Source organism: Neoarius graeffei, chromosome 11 (assembly GCF_027579695.1).
Source record: "Neoarius graeffei isolate fNeoGra1 chromosome 11, fNeoGra1.pri, whole genome shotgun sequence".
Taxonomy (NCBI): Eukaryota; Metazoa; Chordata; class Actinopteri; order Siluriformes; family Ariidae; genus Neoarius; species Neoarius graeffei.
The window spans coordinates 21,385,018-21,401,970 of record NC_083579.1 but is presented as its reverse complement, the minus strand read 5'-3'; the positions used below and the strand labels follow the sequence as shown (position 1 = coordinate 21,401,970).

Below are 16,953 nucleotides of genomic sequence, written 5' to 3'. Positions count from 1 at the left end.
TGCAGCCCTAAACGAGAACATGTAAAAATCATACATTTTGTCCTTTTGACATTTAGTACCAGTCTCAAATTAACTAGGAAACTTTGTAGCAGACTAAAGGCAGACTGTAATCCATCTATCGCTGTCTGTAACGATGATGCCATGGTGTAGACAACTGTATCATCAGCAGGTGTACCTTTGCTGAGTCTAAACCTACACCATGGTTATTTATATACTGTAGATAGTGAATAAGACAAGCCCCAGGATTGATCCCTGCAACACACCTGTCTTCACTTCGAGTGGTGCAGAATCATAATAATCTACAGATACACACTGAGTTCTCCCAGATAAATAATTTGCCCAAATGAGGATGGGTTCCCTTTTGAGTCTGGTTCCTCTCGAGGTTTCTTCCTCATGTCATCTGAGGGAGTTTTTCCTTGCCACCGTCACCACAGGCTTGCTCATTGGGGATAGATTAGGGATAAAATTAGCTCATGTTTTAAGTCGTTCAAATTCTGTAAAGCTGCTTTGCGACAATGTTTATTGTTAAAAGCGCTATACAAACAAACTTGACTTGACTAATTTAAAAACCAATTTAGTGTAGAATCACTAAAACCAATACACTGCAGACGTTGTAACAGAAGGCCATGGTCAACAGAATCACACTGCAGACGTTGTAACAGAAGGCCATGGTCAACAGAATCAAAAGCTTTAGCTAGGTCAATAAAGAGAACAGCACATGATTTCTTATTATCTAAAGCAGTAATGTAATTTATGACAGATGTAACAGCCGTTATTATGCTCTTGCCTTGCTTAAATCCTGATTGTGTGGGAGTTAAAATATAATTATCTGATAAGTAATGTTTAATCTGTTCATTTACTAGGGATTCAAATACTTTAGCTGTTACTGACAGTCTAGAAATGGGGCGATAATTGTCTGGAATAGAAGAATCGCCACCTTTCAGCAATGGGAGACCCTGATATCACTACAGACCCTGTTATAGAAGCTTTAGTATTAGATCAATACTCCGATTGTTCAGAAATTGAATAATGAATGAAAAAGAAATTTGACTATAGAAAACATATATTTGATGTTTACAAAATCAAGTTACTGTAACTGTTACTTGATTTTGTAAACATCCAAAATATATAAAGTTTTTTTTATTGTCATACTGTATTTCTTTTTAATTCATTACTATATGGCACTCAACATCAAGTGACCTCCAAAAAGAATGGCAAATGCCAGCTGGGGTTAAATGCACGGCAAAGATGGTTCAAAACAGGCTCCTCCAGGTAGGGTTGAAGTCATGCAAAGCTAGAAAAAAAGCCCTTCATCAATGAGAAGCAAAGAAGAGCCACAGGCTGAGGTTTGCTAAAGACCATAAGGATTGGACTGTAGAGGACTGGAGTAAGATTATCTTCTCTGATGAGTCCCATTTTCAGCGTTTCCCATCACCTGGTTGTTTAATGGTTAGACAGAGACCTGGAGAGGTCTACAAGCCAGTGTTTCACACCCATTGTGAAATTTGGTGATGATCTGGGAGTGCTTCAACAAGGCTGGAATGGGGCAGATTTTTGTTTGTGAAGGACACATGATTCAAGCCATGTACAAGGTTATCCTGGAAGAAAACTTGCTTCCTTCTGCTCGGACACTATTCCCTAACTCTGAGGATGGGGTTTTCCACCAAGACAATGCTCTATGCCACACAGCCAGGTCAATCAATTTGTGCATGGAGGACCACAAGATCAAGACCCTGTCATGGCCAGCCCAATCTCCAGACCTGAACCCCACTGAAAACCTCTGGAATGTTTTCAAGAGGAAGATGGATGGTCACAAGCCATCAAACAAAGCTGAGCTGACAATTTTTGTGCCAGAAGTGGCAAAAAGTCACCCAAGAGCAATGTGAAAGACTGGTGGAGAGCACACCAAAGACACGTGAAAGCTGTGGTTAAACGTCAGGGTTATTCCACCAAATACTGATTTCTGAACTCATCCTAAGTTCAAACATTAGTATTGTGTTTATAATTGAATATGATCATGATTTCTTTGCATTATTCAAGGTCTGAAACATATCTTTTTTGTTATTTTGAACAGTTGCCATTTTCTGCAATGAAACGCTCTAAGTGACAATATTTTTATGTGGAATTTGGGGGAAATGACACACACACACACACACACACACACACACACACACACACACACGAGTATTTTACTGGGAAATACACCAATCGTAGTTTTCATTCGAAATACATCCAGGACATCAAGGTTGAGTAGGAGGCTAGCACACTGACATATGGGAGGAGGGTAAGTAAATGTGTGTTGAATATATTTTTCAACACGAAGATAAACTTCTTGTGTTGAACCTATTTATCTTTGTGCCACCATTATATATAAAATGTGTGTGTGTATTATATATCAGAATCACTTTTATTGCCAGGTATGTGGACACACGAGGAATTTGACTCTGGTATCACTTAGCTCTCATAGTACAAAACAGATAAAAAGCGTGTACACATTCTGATATATATATATTTATTACACACACACACACAGTTACCTGATCCCAGTGTTTGAGAGAGAGGGTAGATAGAGGTGTGGCGTTGGCAAACTCCAGGTTTGCAAAGTGCCAGTCTAGAATCTGTCTGTCTCTTGATGACAAATACACATCACTGAGAGAAAGACAGAGAGAGGAGGGAATGAGAAATGTCACACATATAATATGAACAGTACAGCTCTACAGGCTACACAGATTAGCAGGGGGTGGGAGGCTGGCACGCTGACATGTGGGAGGGTAAGTAAATGTATGATCAAGGCAGGATGCATATATAAAAAGAAAAGGCAGATAATTCAACATGTGTGTACCTGGGTGGATTGGCCTCCAGCTCTTGTAATCTCTCCTCAAGTTTCACCTGCTGCTCAGCCAATGCATCATATTCCTACAGAATATCCACACACGTTACAATACTCACAGCAACACATACACACTATAACCAACAACAGCAGAGCCTATTTTATAGGGGTGAATATTTCTACAAGGCACTAATTCAAGATACACTGAAGAGCTAATTAGACAGCATCTTATCATTATTCTTATTAAGAGTTCTTTGCTACAATGTAGTTTCACAACCACCCCATTTAAAAATAGCTTTCATTGTACAAAATGCATCCAAGTGTTGATTTTATTTAGCAATAAATATTTAAAGACAGTTTAAGGTAGGCGGCACGGTGGTGTAGTGGTTAGCGCTGTCGCCTCACAGCAAGAAGGTCCGGGTTCGAGCCCTGTGGCCAGCGAGGGCCTTTCTGTGTGGAGTTTGCATGTTCTCCCCGTATCTGCGTGGGTTTCCTCTGGGTGCTCCGGTTTCCCCCCACAGTCCAAAGACATGCAGGTTAGGTTAACTGGTAACTCTAAATTGACCGTGAGTGTGAATGGTTGTCTGTGTCTATGTGTCAGCCCTGTGATGACCTGGAGACTTGTCCAGGGTGTACCCCGCCTTTCGCCCGTAGTCAGCTGGGATAGGCTCCAGCTTGCCTGCGACCCTGTAGAACAGGATAAAGCGGCTAGAGATAATGAGACAGGGATCCCAGCAGTAATTGAAAAAAAATAGAGGAATGTAAGAAACTATCACCGGGCGGCACGGTGGTGTAGGCTAGTGGTTAGTGCTGTCGCCTCACAGCAAGAAGGTCCGGGTTCGAGCCCCGTGGCCGGCAAGGGCCTTTCTGTGCGGAGTTTGCATGTTCTCCCCGTGTCCGCGTGGGTTTCCTCCAGGTGCTCCGGTTTCCCCCACAGTCCAAAGACATGCAGGTTAGGTTAACTGGTGACTCTAAATTGACCGTAGGTGTCAATGTGAGTGTGAATGGTTGTCTGTGTCTATGTGTCAGCCCTGTGATGACCTGGCGACTTGTCCAGGGTGTACCCCGCCTTTCGCCCGTAGTCAGCTGGGATAGGCTCCAGCTTGCCTGCGACCCTGTAGAACAGGATAAAGTGGCTAGAGATAATGAGATGAGAAACTATCAGCAGGGGTCAAGGGGGCTGCCTGAAGCTGTTGAGATTTTAACATTTAAAGATGCTATAGAACACATTTTTTACATAGATTTAACAAAGAAAAGCAACAGAATTTAACCATAATGTGTATCTATTTGATGCCATATTTTGTAATCAATGACATAAGTGGCAAAAAAAAAAATTATAAAAATTAGACGAAAATGTAGCTTTGAAGAATATACTTGCCTAAATATTCCACTGATTTTGTTATAACAATAGTATCCATAGTTCATCTCATTTGTTTATTTTTTTTGTTTCAAGTTAATGTCAAAACTAGTCTAATATAAGCCATATTCATTTTTCAAAAATCATGAATATGAGCAGAAATCAATGATTCAGTAATATTAGATATATACATATGTACAGCAAATACTGGAGATATTTGATTTAAACCTCTCTTTTTGAAAGGTTTCACTGCAAAGGAATTTAATGCTCTTTTCTGGGGTGCATTCTGTCTTTCCTCCAGTTTTCTCTGCTTTTGTCTCTCTGATCTTTCCTTCTGCTTTTCTGATGTTCCTGCAGTGCTCTGAATTAAGTTCAACGCATTAGAAACAAAAGCACGAATGGAGTTAAAACATGTTTTCTAGCAAATGGGCACAGCCATATTGTTTTCTTGTTCTATCGCATACAGTCTCGCAGTCAGTGTTGCCAGATACTCCTGACGTTTTCCAGCCCAAAATATGTTCAAAACCCGCCAAAATGCACTTGAAACCCCCCAACTGGGCGGAGAACCGTGCAATCTGGCAACACTGCTCGCAGTATTTACATCAATTTAACTTCCGAGTGTTCCCGAATGTCAACGAGAACAAACGAAGCCGACGAAAACATCACTAAACAAGCAAACCAAATCAGAATGTATTCTGCTGGTCATTTTCATTCATCTCATCTCATTATCTCTAGCCGCTTTATCCTGTTCTACAGGGTCGCAGGCAAGCTGGAGCCTATCCCAGCTGACTACGGGCAAAAGGCAGGGTACACCCTGGACAAGTCGCCAGGTCATCACAGGGCTGACCAGGGGTTATAGCGTTCCGGCGCCGCGCCGGATTTCCAGCGTACCGTGGCTGGGGAAAAAAAAAAATCTAGTTCGCCCATTGTCCTGTGTCATTCTGAGATGCGCAGATAGACAGTAAAGGGACTTTTTCCCACTAGTGGCACTTTTTCCCACTAGTTCCATATCATGCGAATTCCCTTTACTGTCTATCTGCGCATCTCAGAATGACACAGGACAATGGGCGAACTAGATTTTTTTTTTCCCCCAGCCACGGTACGCCGGAAATCCGGCGCGGCGCCGGAACGCTATCACCCCTGGCTGACACATAGACACAGACAACCATTCACACTCACATTCACACCTACGGTCAATTTAGAGTCACCAGTTAACCTAACCTGCATGTCTTTGGACTGTGGGGGAAACCGGAGCACCCGGAGGAAACCCACGCGGACACGGGGAGAACATGCAAACTCCACACAGAAAGGCCCTCGCCGGCCACGGGGCTCGAACCCAGACCTTCTTGCTGTGAGGCGACAGCGCTAACCACTACACCACCGTGCCACCCACTGGTCATTTTACTTAAACATATTTTTAATGGATATACAAGAGATTAAAAAAAAAAAAAGAAAAAAAAAAAAAAAAACCACTTTCACTAGAAAATAGTGGAATTCCGCTAAATAGCGGACGTCTGGGATCCCTGATGAGATGAGTTTAAGGTATGATGATCTCAGCTCTACATTATGAAATGTGATTAGTGTGAGGTTGAGTGCGTGCATGCATGTGAGACCTTGCAAAGGGTGGTAAGATCACGATGTTTGCTCTTGACCAGGAACTCAGCTGTAATGTCCCTGGGAGGTTTCACCTCACTCGCCTCTTTGTACTGTTGATGCAGCTCCTTCACTTTCTCCTTAGTGGACACCATCTAACAAAGATTCATCAGTAATTAAAATGTAATTCAGCATGCACATGCATGCATGCTTCTAGTTTTACTGTACCTTATTAAGAAGCTCTTTGAGCTCCTCTTGCGTCTTTACAATCTTCTTCCAGTGCTCGATCTGCTCATCCTTCACATGTTTTTCCTGCAGCCTAGATATACATACACAGCTTTGTAATTAAAAGCACTATACATCACAGTGTAGCAAGACACATACAGGTCATTACTGTTACAGGGTCATGAGAGCAGAGAATTTTATGTATGTGATGGCCACACCTACAGCCACACAACTGTATGAAAAGTCGGTAACCCACGTGCATTAGCACATTTTATTTCTCAGACCCTAATACTTTCACACCCATATTACACACACACACACACACACACACAAAAAAAAAAAAAAACCATATAAAATCAAGACACATGGTCCTTAATTTCATCACATATCCATGATTTATTTAGTTTGAAGATACATAAATTATATCTGTAGCACACACATTGTTAGTTTATGTATATTCAACATTATGTTAATTTATCCTAGGTTTTAATTCCTTTTTCTGTTTTACCGGTGCTGGGGGGTTCTGGGCTGCTGAGGTCATCTGGCAGGATCTGGCAAAAGGCTGAACCCTGGGAGGAGTGGCCTTAAATGCAGGAAAAGCAATTGGGCCCTACCATGTTCCTGCTGTATCATAGGGGGATCTGAGATAATTTAGTTTAGATTTTGTGTATTTCTTTAGGCTTCAGTTGATAATTCAGAGAATTCTGTTTCATTAATAAGATGTTTAAGTTACAGGCTCGTTGTCCTGTTTTGTTTCTTTTGTAGTTGGTGTGTTACACCAACTACAAAAGAAACAAAAAACATCCATCCATCCATCCATCCTTCCATCCATCTTCTACTGCTTATCTGGATCCAGGTCGCAGGGGTAGCAGCCTAAGCAGAGCAGCCCCGATTTCCCTCTCCCTGGCCACCTCCACCAGCTCTTCCGGGGGAATTCCGAGGCGTTCCCAGGCCAGCAGAGAGATGTAATCTTTCCAGCATGTCTTGGGTCTGCCCCAGGGTGTCCTCCCAGTGGGGCATGCCCAGAAAACCTCCCTTGGGAGGCGTCCAGGGAGCATCCTAACAAGGTGCCCAAACCACCTCAAGTGACTCCTTTCAATGTGGAGGAGCAGCGGTTCTACTCAGAGTCTCTCCCGAATGACCAAGCTTCTCACCCTGTCTCTAAGGGAAAGCCCAGCCACCTTGCAGAGAAAACTCATTTCTACCGCTTGTATCCGTGATCTCATTCTTTTGGGTCACTACCCATAGCTTATGACCATAGGTGAGAGTGGGAACGTAGATGGACCAGTAAATTGAGAGCTTTGCCTTTTGGCTCAACTCTCTTTACCACAACAGACCGGTTTAGCGGCCGCATCACTGCTGACTCTGCCCCGATCCGTCTGTCCAACTCCCGCTCCCCCTTTCCCTCACTCGTGAACAAAACCCCGAGATACTTAAATTCCTCCACTTTAAGTAGCAACTCCCCCCTGACCTGGAGTAGGCACTCCACCCGTTTCTGGCTGAGCGCCATGGCCACGGACTTGGAGGTGCTGATCCTCATCCCAGCTGCTTCGCACTCTGCTGCAAACCGAGCCTGTAACTTAAACATCTTAATCAAACAAAATTTTCTCAACTATCAACTACTACTATTTTTTTTCCTCACATATACACACAGCTGTGGTCAGAAATTTACATACAGTGACATGAATGTCATCTTGGATATGAATGTCATGACAATATTTGGGCTTTCAGTAATTTCTTTGAACTGTTCTTTTTCTGTGGCAGAATGTACAGCATACATCTTTAATTAAAAAAAAACCCACTAATTTGGTGCACAAGTTTTAATTTCCTTTGGCTGTTCTAAAATCAACACGGGGTCAAAATTATGCATACAGCACACCTAATATTTGGGTAAAATGTCTCTTCGCAAGATTCACCTTGACCATGAACAAGCTTCTGGCAGAATTCTGGTTGGATATTTCACAACTCTTCATGGTAGAATTGGAAAAGTTCAATTAAAAATTTTTTTTTTCTTGGCATGGACTCGACTTACAAGCACGGGCCATATATTTTCAATAGTGTTGAAGTCAGGACTTGTTTTAAGCTTAAAGCATATACGCAGAGCCATGGCCTCACTTTTGTTTATAAATGCCCTGAGACCTCAAAAAATGGCACAGGAATGATTTTAAGCGTTAACAATAAATCTAATATCGTAATTTTTATGATTAAAGTGATTCATGTAGGTAGCGATCTGAGTGAATGACCTTGACGTCCGTAACGTCACAGCAGGAAGTGGTCTCATCATCATTTCTGCTATACTAAAACACAGAGCTGACTGCAACTCCGATCCTCCATTTTGAGCTAATTTATTACCATGCCATGTAGATGTGTTGCTGGCCACTGCAGCAACATGACAGAAGGTGGATTTACATTGCATTCATGGTCCAAGAATGTTCAAACTGCAAAGATTTGGACGCGTTTTCCGAGACGTTCACAGGCACATTGGGCGCCTACAAAGTGGTCTCTCCTCTGCTCTGCAAATTTTACTGAAGACGCGTACGAGACCTCTGATCTGTTGAGGAGCGCTGGCTATAAGCCTGTATTGAAAGAGGGTGCAGTACCAACAATTAAATAAAACTACAAGAAAAGGAAATTTTATTTATTTATTTTAAAGGAAAGTGAGTTTAGTTGCACCAGTTTTCCTGGAGTGAGCCGAGGGTTGTTGGTAAAACCCGGGACGGAATGGGATGGGACATATCGCTCGGGCAGTGACCTCTCTGCAGTTGTTGCTAAAACTGGTGACATCCCATTCCGTCCCGGGTTTTAGTAATTGCCTGAGCTGAGCAGTAATGGCGGAGTACTCCATATGGAGAATGAGTGGACCAGCTGCCTGATTTTTCACTGGATATTGCTGCCATCTCGCCCTTACGTGGAAGAAGTAAAATGAACAGAAAACTGAACAAACAACTTAAAGATTGTTTCAAAACAAATCGGCCACAAGATCGGCCTTCAAGAAGCGAGAACACAGACGGGTAAGCTCCGACTCTCATTTGGATAAAAAAAACAAAACAAAAAAACACCACGTTGTTTACCTGCATTTAGATTAATACAATGTAACTTAAATACACAATACAAGTTACTGGTGTAAGATTATTTAATTTGCTTCAGAACGTGATTGTCTCAGTTCATCTGATTATTTAATTAGCCTTTTACGTTTTATCAGTAAAAATGCATGCATGTACATGTATGTTGCATAAGTTCTAACACCTATCCTGTTTTAATGAGAGTCAACCCACAATCAATTAAGTCAAATCAGTCTTAGTTGAGCAAGTCGGTAACAGTATTTCTTACTTTCACCATAAATTTTTATTTATATGACTTTGGTCTATAGTTGTAAAAGGCCTCGGCCTTAAAACTGGTTACCCAGGGCTCGAAATTAGTATATTTTTTCACCAGCCAGCCGGACTAGTTACCTTCCAAAGTAACTAGCCAAACAGAAAATCAACTCGCCAAAATTTGTTCATGTATGAATTTTACTCAGGGGTGAAAGTAACTTATTTCTTGCCATTACTATTATTTTGAGTCATAGTGCGCGCGCATGCGCACTACACCTAATTATTTATTATTGTCTACTTATCAAGCATTCACTAGGACTTCTTATCACTCAGTAGTACTCGTGTAGTACTTTATCACGCTATCACTTTTTCATTCCACCTGTATCAGTTTTTGATTATAAATAAATTGCAAACATCATTTCAACAACACAATTGTTTTAATTAATTTTTTTTTTTTTAGCTGAACAGTTGAAAACTAACTTTTCATTTTAGACATTCTGTCTACTAAAACACTTTGGATACCAGCTTTGGATAACACTTTGGATACATTGGCACAAGATGGTTAAGCAGTGCGCGTAGCCCACTATCTCGCACGTTGTCTGTCGAATGAAACATGGAAGGAATTCATTTCAGACATAATTCAGAGACAGGTCAGAACGAGCTATATGCAATGTATATTGAGGAAAATGTGTTGCTTTTGGTAAATTAACGTTAGCAGGTGTGTTATGCTGAAAGTGTTTTTTTTTTTTTTCAGAGACAGTATATTTTTCTTTCCGGCACGGCCAAATCTCTTAGTGGTACGCCGGACCGGCTAGGGCCGGCTTACTTTCACCCCGATTTTACTTCTGTCAAAAATAACACAAAAGAGAGTAGTTACCATTGTTCATGACTAATGTGCATTTATTTCAAGAACCGGAGTATTTTGATACTGTTGTTAAATACATAAATGAGAACAACACAGAGCACCATAATATAATAATATCAACAAATAATAATATATAGGACTTTTTTTTTTTTTGGGGGGGGGTCTGCAGGTTGGGATGTCTGTAAACCAATCAGGATGCTCTTTGTCTAGCATGCACTTCATGAACTGGCACACGCGCAGTCTCTCTCACGCATTCCGTCATACACGTGACGCAGACAATGTTTCGCGTGCATGCTCTTGCTCACTTGCTCTAGATTCCGGGAGATGTTCTCCAATTTGCGAGCATCGGGGAGCCACTATCAATATGCGGGAGACTCCCGGAACTTCTGGGAGACTTGGGATGTCTGTTATATGCATGTGCAGTAGTGAAAAAACCGACAGCCTGACCGTCCTGCCGATAAACACAATCGATTAACACAGACACGGCACGCACTTAATATGTGGCGGCTTTAGTTGACGGTGTGTCTGAATCTTCGCTTCATATGTGACCCCCTCACTGAATCCAGGGACACATGTCGGCCGAAATGAATCCGAGATAATCGCAAAAGAAGCATTTTTTTTCGAAATTTGTGATTTTTGTTTTTTTCCATCATGTGCAAGTTGAGATCTTGAAGAATGCAATCAGTATTTCAGATAATAGATTGTTTTGTTGGAAAAGCATACATTTTTTGTTGCAAATTGTCTCGTTTTTGTCAGGACTGTAGCCTGCTGTGGGGTGTGGGTAAATTACCATATGGGCCATTCACATGATTTAAGTCATTTGTTTTTTTTTTTCCGCGAATCAGCTGTATGATCCGAGTTGAGCGCATGGCTACTTAACTGCATACAGGCGTGTGAATTCACTATGGAATGAGTTACTAAACAGAGCGCAGAGGAGCCCCGTGAAGCAAACAGACACACGGTATTTACATCGGAGATCACCATTTCTAGCAAAAAAAAAAAAAAACCAACCTCGTTTTCCAGATTAAATGGAATACTTGAATGATCGGATGATACACGGACCGTTCTAGGATTACATTCCATCGGAGGCATTGGTGTGTGCAAGGCGCCGTTTCTCTTTCTGATGGGGTAAGTTTATTAATCTAAGGCTGTGTGGTTATTTTTGCATGTAACGGAGAGTGTTGTGGTTTGGTTAAGCCTAGGTCACAACCGGACGTACGATTTTTTGGCCGTGTGATTTTTGGCGTTTCCCAAATCGCTGCGTTTTTTTTTTTTGTTCATGGAGAAAGACGCGCGTTGGCCGTAAGTTTGTCTTGCAACCTGAAAAAACGTAAGCGCCCGTAGAGTTTGTTTGACATGACAAAGAACCTCTGCGGCCGGTCTGCGGCTCGAAAATCAGCACATCACGCACGCTCTCGTGCTTTTCACACGCGCGCTCGTGTGTTTCATGCACGCTCTCCGTGTGTTTCTTGCGTTTTTTGCGTGTAGACCGGCTGTAGGAGCACATACGGCTGGTTGTGACCGAGGCTTTACATGAAACTAGCGTTGTGTTAGTTGTGTCATCATTGTGCTATCTTTCTTTCTTACGGTGTGAGTAATTTTTCAACCACAAAACATTAAAGTATACTTTAGGACTTATTTTTGTACTTCATAATTGTGTTGGGCATACTTTGCATGGAAGGACAATTGACGTGGTGATTTGTTTACATGAAAGTAGTATCGTGCTAGCTCGTAGGGGGTAGAGCTTTCCTTAATGTCATGGAAATGAGCACCATTATGTGCCCGCCCTACACCTAGAGTAGCTGAGATGGAAAACTTTGAGGGCGATTTTCTCCCTTTTCTGTTTTAAGAAGTATACACTTTCAAAAGGCCACACATTCTTCAAATATTGTCAGATCTCCACATGGAAGGCATCATTGGAAAGCTTAGAAACTGTACTTTCTGAATCTGTCAATAACTCAAAATGCCCCCGGGCCGACACGTGTCCCTGGATTCTGTGATCTGCCACATATATATTTTTTATTTTCAACTAGCCAGCTGGGCTGGCTAGTGACAGGAATTACTCGCCAAATGACAAATTAAGTTGCCTCGGGCGACCGGACCACCGCGAATTTCGAGCCCTGGTTACCACTATGACGTCACACACTCAGGGATGGCTAGCTCAGTGGGGCAGCTCAAATGCCAACTTTGCAGTCGATTTTAACTCTCAAAAATATATATTTTTAAAATTCCCATTTATGCAGCATACAAGAGTCAAGGATGGAGATACTATCCACTCAGAAATGTATTTAAAAATAAAAGGTTCTGCATATATCCTTTAATATTAGCCTGCTTTATCCTCCACAACCAGCTCTGATGCATGTTTGGGTTTATTGTCCTGTTGTAACTCCCAAGTCGTGATCAAGTTTCTGATGGTTTATGCTGAAGAATTCTGAGGTAGTCTTCCTTCTTCATTATTCCATCCACTTTGTCCAACGAACCAGTTCCACTGACAGCAAAACAGCCCCAGAGCATGGTGATCCTACCACCACCACCAGCTGGTACAGTGTCCCTCTGTACATGGTGGTCATTGTGGCCAAACAACTCAATCTTTATCTCATCTATGGACTCATGGTGACCTGAAATGTAGACAGTGATCCATCAGCTTCCAGTTCATAGCAGGGCTGTGCGCCATGGTGGTTCCCAGGTTGTTCCTGACCATCCAAACCAATTTCCTTTCAGCTGAGGGTGACAATTTGGGTTTTCTTGAAGCAAAGTGGCTACACCTCACAATAACTTGCATACAATCGTCTGAACTGATCTTGGAATTTGCAGTTGTTTAGAAATGGCTCCAAGAAACATTCAGGAGTTGTGTACATCTGCGATCCTCTTTCTCAGAGCTCCTTGGACTTTACCATTGCATTGTGTGTTGGTCAATCCAATGAGTGCTGTAAACAAACCCTTTTTATGAAGGCACAGAGAAGCTACCAGCTGTAGTCAATCATGGTCACTAACAGGAAGTTAAGAGACCTCGGCCTTGGCAAGATAAAAGACATTTTGGAAGTTTCAGCACCTCTGAATTAATAATATAAGTGAGCATATGTATATTTTTGACCCTGTACTGTATGTATAATTTTGGCCGTGTTGATTTCAGAAAACCCAAAGAGAATTTAAACTTGTGCACCAAATTCAATTTTTTTTAATTAAAGATGTATGCTGTACAATCATTCTGCCACAGAAAAAGAACAGTTCAAAGAAATTACTGAAAGCCCAAATATTGCCACGACATCCATATCCAAGATGACATTCATGTCACCGTATGTAAATGTGGCAGCGGGGGCGTGGTCAAGCATCGGTCTGTGACAGAAAGGCGGAGTCAGGGAAGGTAAGTGGCAGAATCACTACACCTGTCATTAATTAATGTGTTTGTGTGTCTTCCCAGTGACCGCACCCTATTTAAGGAGAGAGAGCGAGAGCAGAGGGAGCTCTCTCCTCAACCAGATGACTGATGTGTGCGCGTGTCTGGGTGTGTGTGAGAATGTGCATAGGCTGAAAAGCTGAATAAAGCCAGTTTTGTGAACTCAGTTCTGTCCTGCCGTCCTTCTGTGCTCCACCCACCTACACAAACTGTCACAGTGGTGCTGAAACCCGGGAGCCGAGCACGGAAGAGAACAGCCCCATGGAGTCCTCCACCTTCGCCGACCTGATCCACGCCCTCACCACAGCCCAACAGAGCCAGCATCAGGCGCTGCTCGCCCTCCGAAAGGAGCAAGAACAACGGTTCGAGGCCCTGGTGCTGGCGCAACAGGAAGATCGTCGGGCGTTCCGGCACCTCCTCGCGTTGGCAGGGTCCACCATCTCCACCGCCGCGGGCCCTTCCCCCCCCTCACCCTCACGAAGATGGGCCCGCAGGACGACCCCGAGGCATTCATCACGCTCTTTCAGCAGGTAGCGGAGACCTCGGGGTGGCCGGTGGAACAGCGCGCGGTGCGTCTCCTCCCCCTGCTAACGGGAGAGGCGCAGCTGGCCGCGCGACAGCTCCCCGCCGACCGGCCTACACGGACCTTCGCCGGGCCGTCCTCCAGCGTGTGGGACGCACCCCTGAGCAACAACGTCAGCGCTTCCCCGCTTAGCGCTTGGAGGAAGTCGGCCGGCCGTTCGCGTTTGGCCAGCAACTCCGGGACGCCTGCTGGCAGTGGTTGAGGGCCGACAACCGCGACGCCAAGGGACTCCTCGACCAGGTGGTACTGGAGCAGTTCGTCGCGCGCTTACCAGTGGGAACCGCAGAGTGGGTCCAGTGCCACCGCCCGGCGTCGCTGGATCAGGCAATCGAGCTGGCGGAGGACCATTTGGCGGCTGTCCCATTTGGCGGGGGCCGGCGCCACCTCAGCCGGCCCGCCGCACCCACGGTGCCCTCCCGTGTCTCCCCTCTGTGTCTGTCTCTCTCCCCCCCTCAGATGAGTGAGCCCCAGAGCACAGCTGCAGAGGGAAGGCCCGGGCCGGTTTGCTGGCGCTGTGGGGAGCCGGGCTACCTCCAACAGCATTGCTTGGTAATGGAGGTGGGCGCGGTGGTTCGGATCCCCGACGCGCCAGGAGCCGCCCTCGATCAGGCCGGAGTGCATCGCATACCGGTGAGTATCCAAGGGGATACATATCAGGCGTTGGTGGATTCTGGCTGTAATCAGACCTCAATCCACCAAAGCCTGGTACAAGACGAGGCATTGGGGGGTGCACAGGGGGTGAAGGTGTTGTGTGTGTGTGTGTGTGTGTGTGCGCGTGTGCACGGGGATGTTCACAGCTACCCTTTGGTGTCGGTCCACATTTTTTTTCAGAGGGGAAAATTTAGAGTAAAGGCGGCAGTTAGTCCTCGCCTCACCCACTCGATAATTTTGGGGACTGATTGACCGGGATTTCGGGATTTAATGACACATTTAGTGAAGAGTGGGTCCTGCCATTTAACAGGGGGAGGTCCCGGTATCGCGTTGGCGGGAGCAGCTGTCACAGAGCCGTCTACGTCAGCTCCGCATCAGAGTGAGGAGCCGCCGGCCCCTCCTCTCTCTGTTGGAGAATCCCTCGCGGATTTTCCATTAGAGCAGTCGCAAGACGAGACTCTGCGGCATGCGTTTGACCAAGTGAGAGTAATCGATGGTCAAACGCTCCAGCCGAACGCCACCCCGTCTTTCCCCTACTTCGCGATTATGAAGGATAGATTATACCGAGTGACGCAGGACACTCAGACTAAAGAGCGAGTCACGCAGCTTTTAATTCCGAAGAGCCACCGGGAATGGGTATTACAGGCAGCTCACTTTAATCCCATGGCTGGACACTTAGGGCAGGATAAAACACTAGCCCGAATAATGGCCCGGTTCTATTGGCCAGGGATTCGCGGCAATGTCCGTAGGTGGTGTACGGCGTGCCGCGAATGCCAGTTAGTAAATCCAGTGGCCATTCCAAAAGCGCCTTTGCGCCCTCTACCGTTAATCAAGACCCTGTTCGAAAGACTTGGGATGGATCTCGTTGGGCCATTAGATCGGTCAACACAAGGGTACCGCTTTATATTAGTTCTGGTGGACTATGCAACGCGATACCTGGAAGCAGTGCCTCTTCGCAATATCTCAGCACGCAGTATTGCGGAGGCACTCTTCCGCTTTATCTCCCGAGTTGGAATCCCGAAAGAGATTCTGACTGACCAAGGCACCTCGTTTATGTCACGCACACTGAACGAACTGTATGGGTTGTTGGGTATTAAGCCGATCCGCACCAGTGTGTATCACCCACAAATGGACGGTTTAGTTGAACGGTTCAATCGCACCCTCAAGAACATAATTAAAAAATTCCTAAGTGAGGACGCACGTAATTGGGATAAATGGCTCGAACCCTTGCTCTTTGCAGTGCGAGAGGTCCCCCAAGCCTCCATGGGGTTCTCCCCATTTGAATTGTTATACGGGCGTAAGGCACGCGGCATTCTAGATGTGCTGCGGGAAAACTGGGAGGAGGGACCTTCACCAAGTAAAAACGAAATCCAATACGTTATTGACCTGCGCGCAAAACTCCACACACTCACGCATCTAACTCAGGAGAATTTGCGGCAGGCCCAAGAACGACAGACCCGCCTGTACGACAAGGGTACGTGCCTTAGGGAGTTCGCACCGGGAGATACTGTTGCCCACATCGAGCTCCAAATTGGTCGCCAAGTGGCAAGGACCCTTTGAGGTCACACGGCGAGTCGGGGACGTTGACTATGAGGTGAGGCGAACGGATAGGGGTGGGGCGCTACAGATTTACCACCTCAACCTGCTCAAACTCTGGAACGAGGAGGTCCCCATGGCGTTGGTGTCGGTGGTTCCGGAGAAGGCAGAGCTGGGGCCAGAGGTTCAAATGGGAACATTGGCATCACATACCTCTCCGGTCCCCTGTGGAGACCACCTCTCCCCGACCCAACTCGCAGAGGTTGCGCAGTTGCAGACTGAGTTTTCGGACGTGTTCTCGCCCCTGCCCGGCCGCACCAACCTCATAGAGCACCACATTGAGACGCCCCCGGGGGTGGTAGTGCATAGCCGCCCCTACAGATTACCCGAGCACAAAAAAAAAGTGGTTCGGGAAGAACTCGAGGCCATGCTTGAAATGGGCATCGTCGAGGAGTCCCACAGTGACTGGAGCAGCCCGGTGGTCTTGGTACCCAAGGCCGACGGGTCGGTCTGGTTCTGTGTGGACTATAGAAAAGTATAATGCTCAATGCATTAAATATCCATATCCGTCTAAAATGTGTGGTGTATGTAGATGTAAACAA

The 16,953-nt window shown here is 45.0% G+C and overlaps 1 protein-coding gene across 6 annotated transcripts in view; it reads right to left on the bottom strand.

Moving 5' to 3' along the window:
* Positions 1–16,953, bottom strand: part of kdm1a (lysine (K)-specific demethylase 1a) — a 174,098-nt gene that overhangs the window by 82,264 nt on the left and 74,881 nt on the right. For all 6 annotated transcript variants that reach the window (XM_060933625.1, XM_060933624.1, XM_060933623.1 and 3 more), the window contains 4 exons: positions 6,009–6,099; positions 5,801–5,935; positions 2,843–2,916; positions 2,538–2,649 (listed from right to left, as the gene is read on the bottom strand). In XM_060933625.1, coding sequence (XP_060789608.1) covers positions 2,538–2,649; positions 2,843–2,916; positions 5,801–5,935; positions 6,009–6,099 — 412 coding nt within the window. The remainder of the gene's footprint in view (positions 1–2,537; positions 2,650–2,842; positions 2,917–5,800; positions 5,936–6,008; positions 6,100–16,953) is intronic.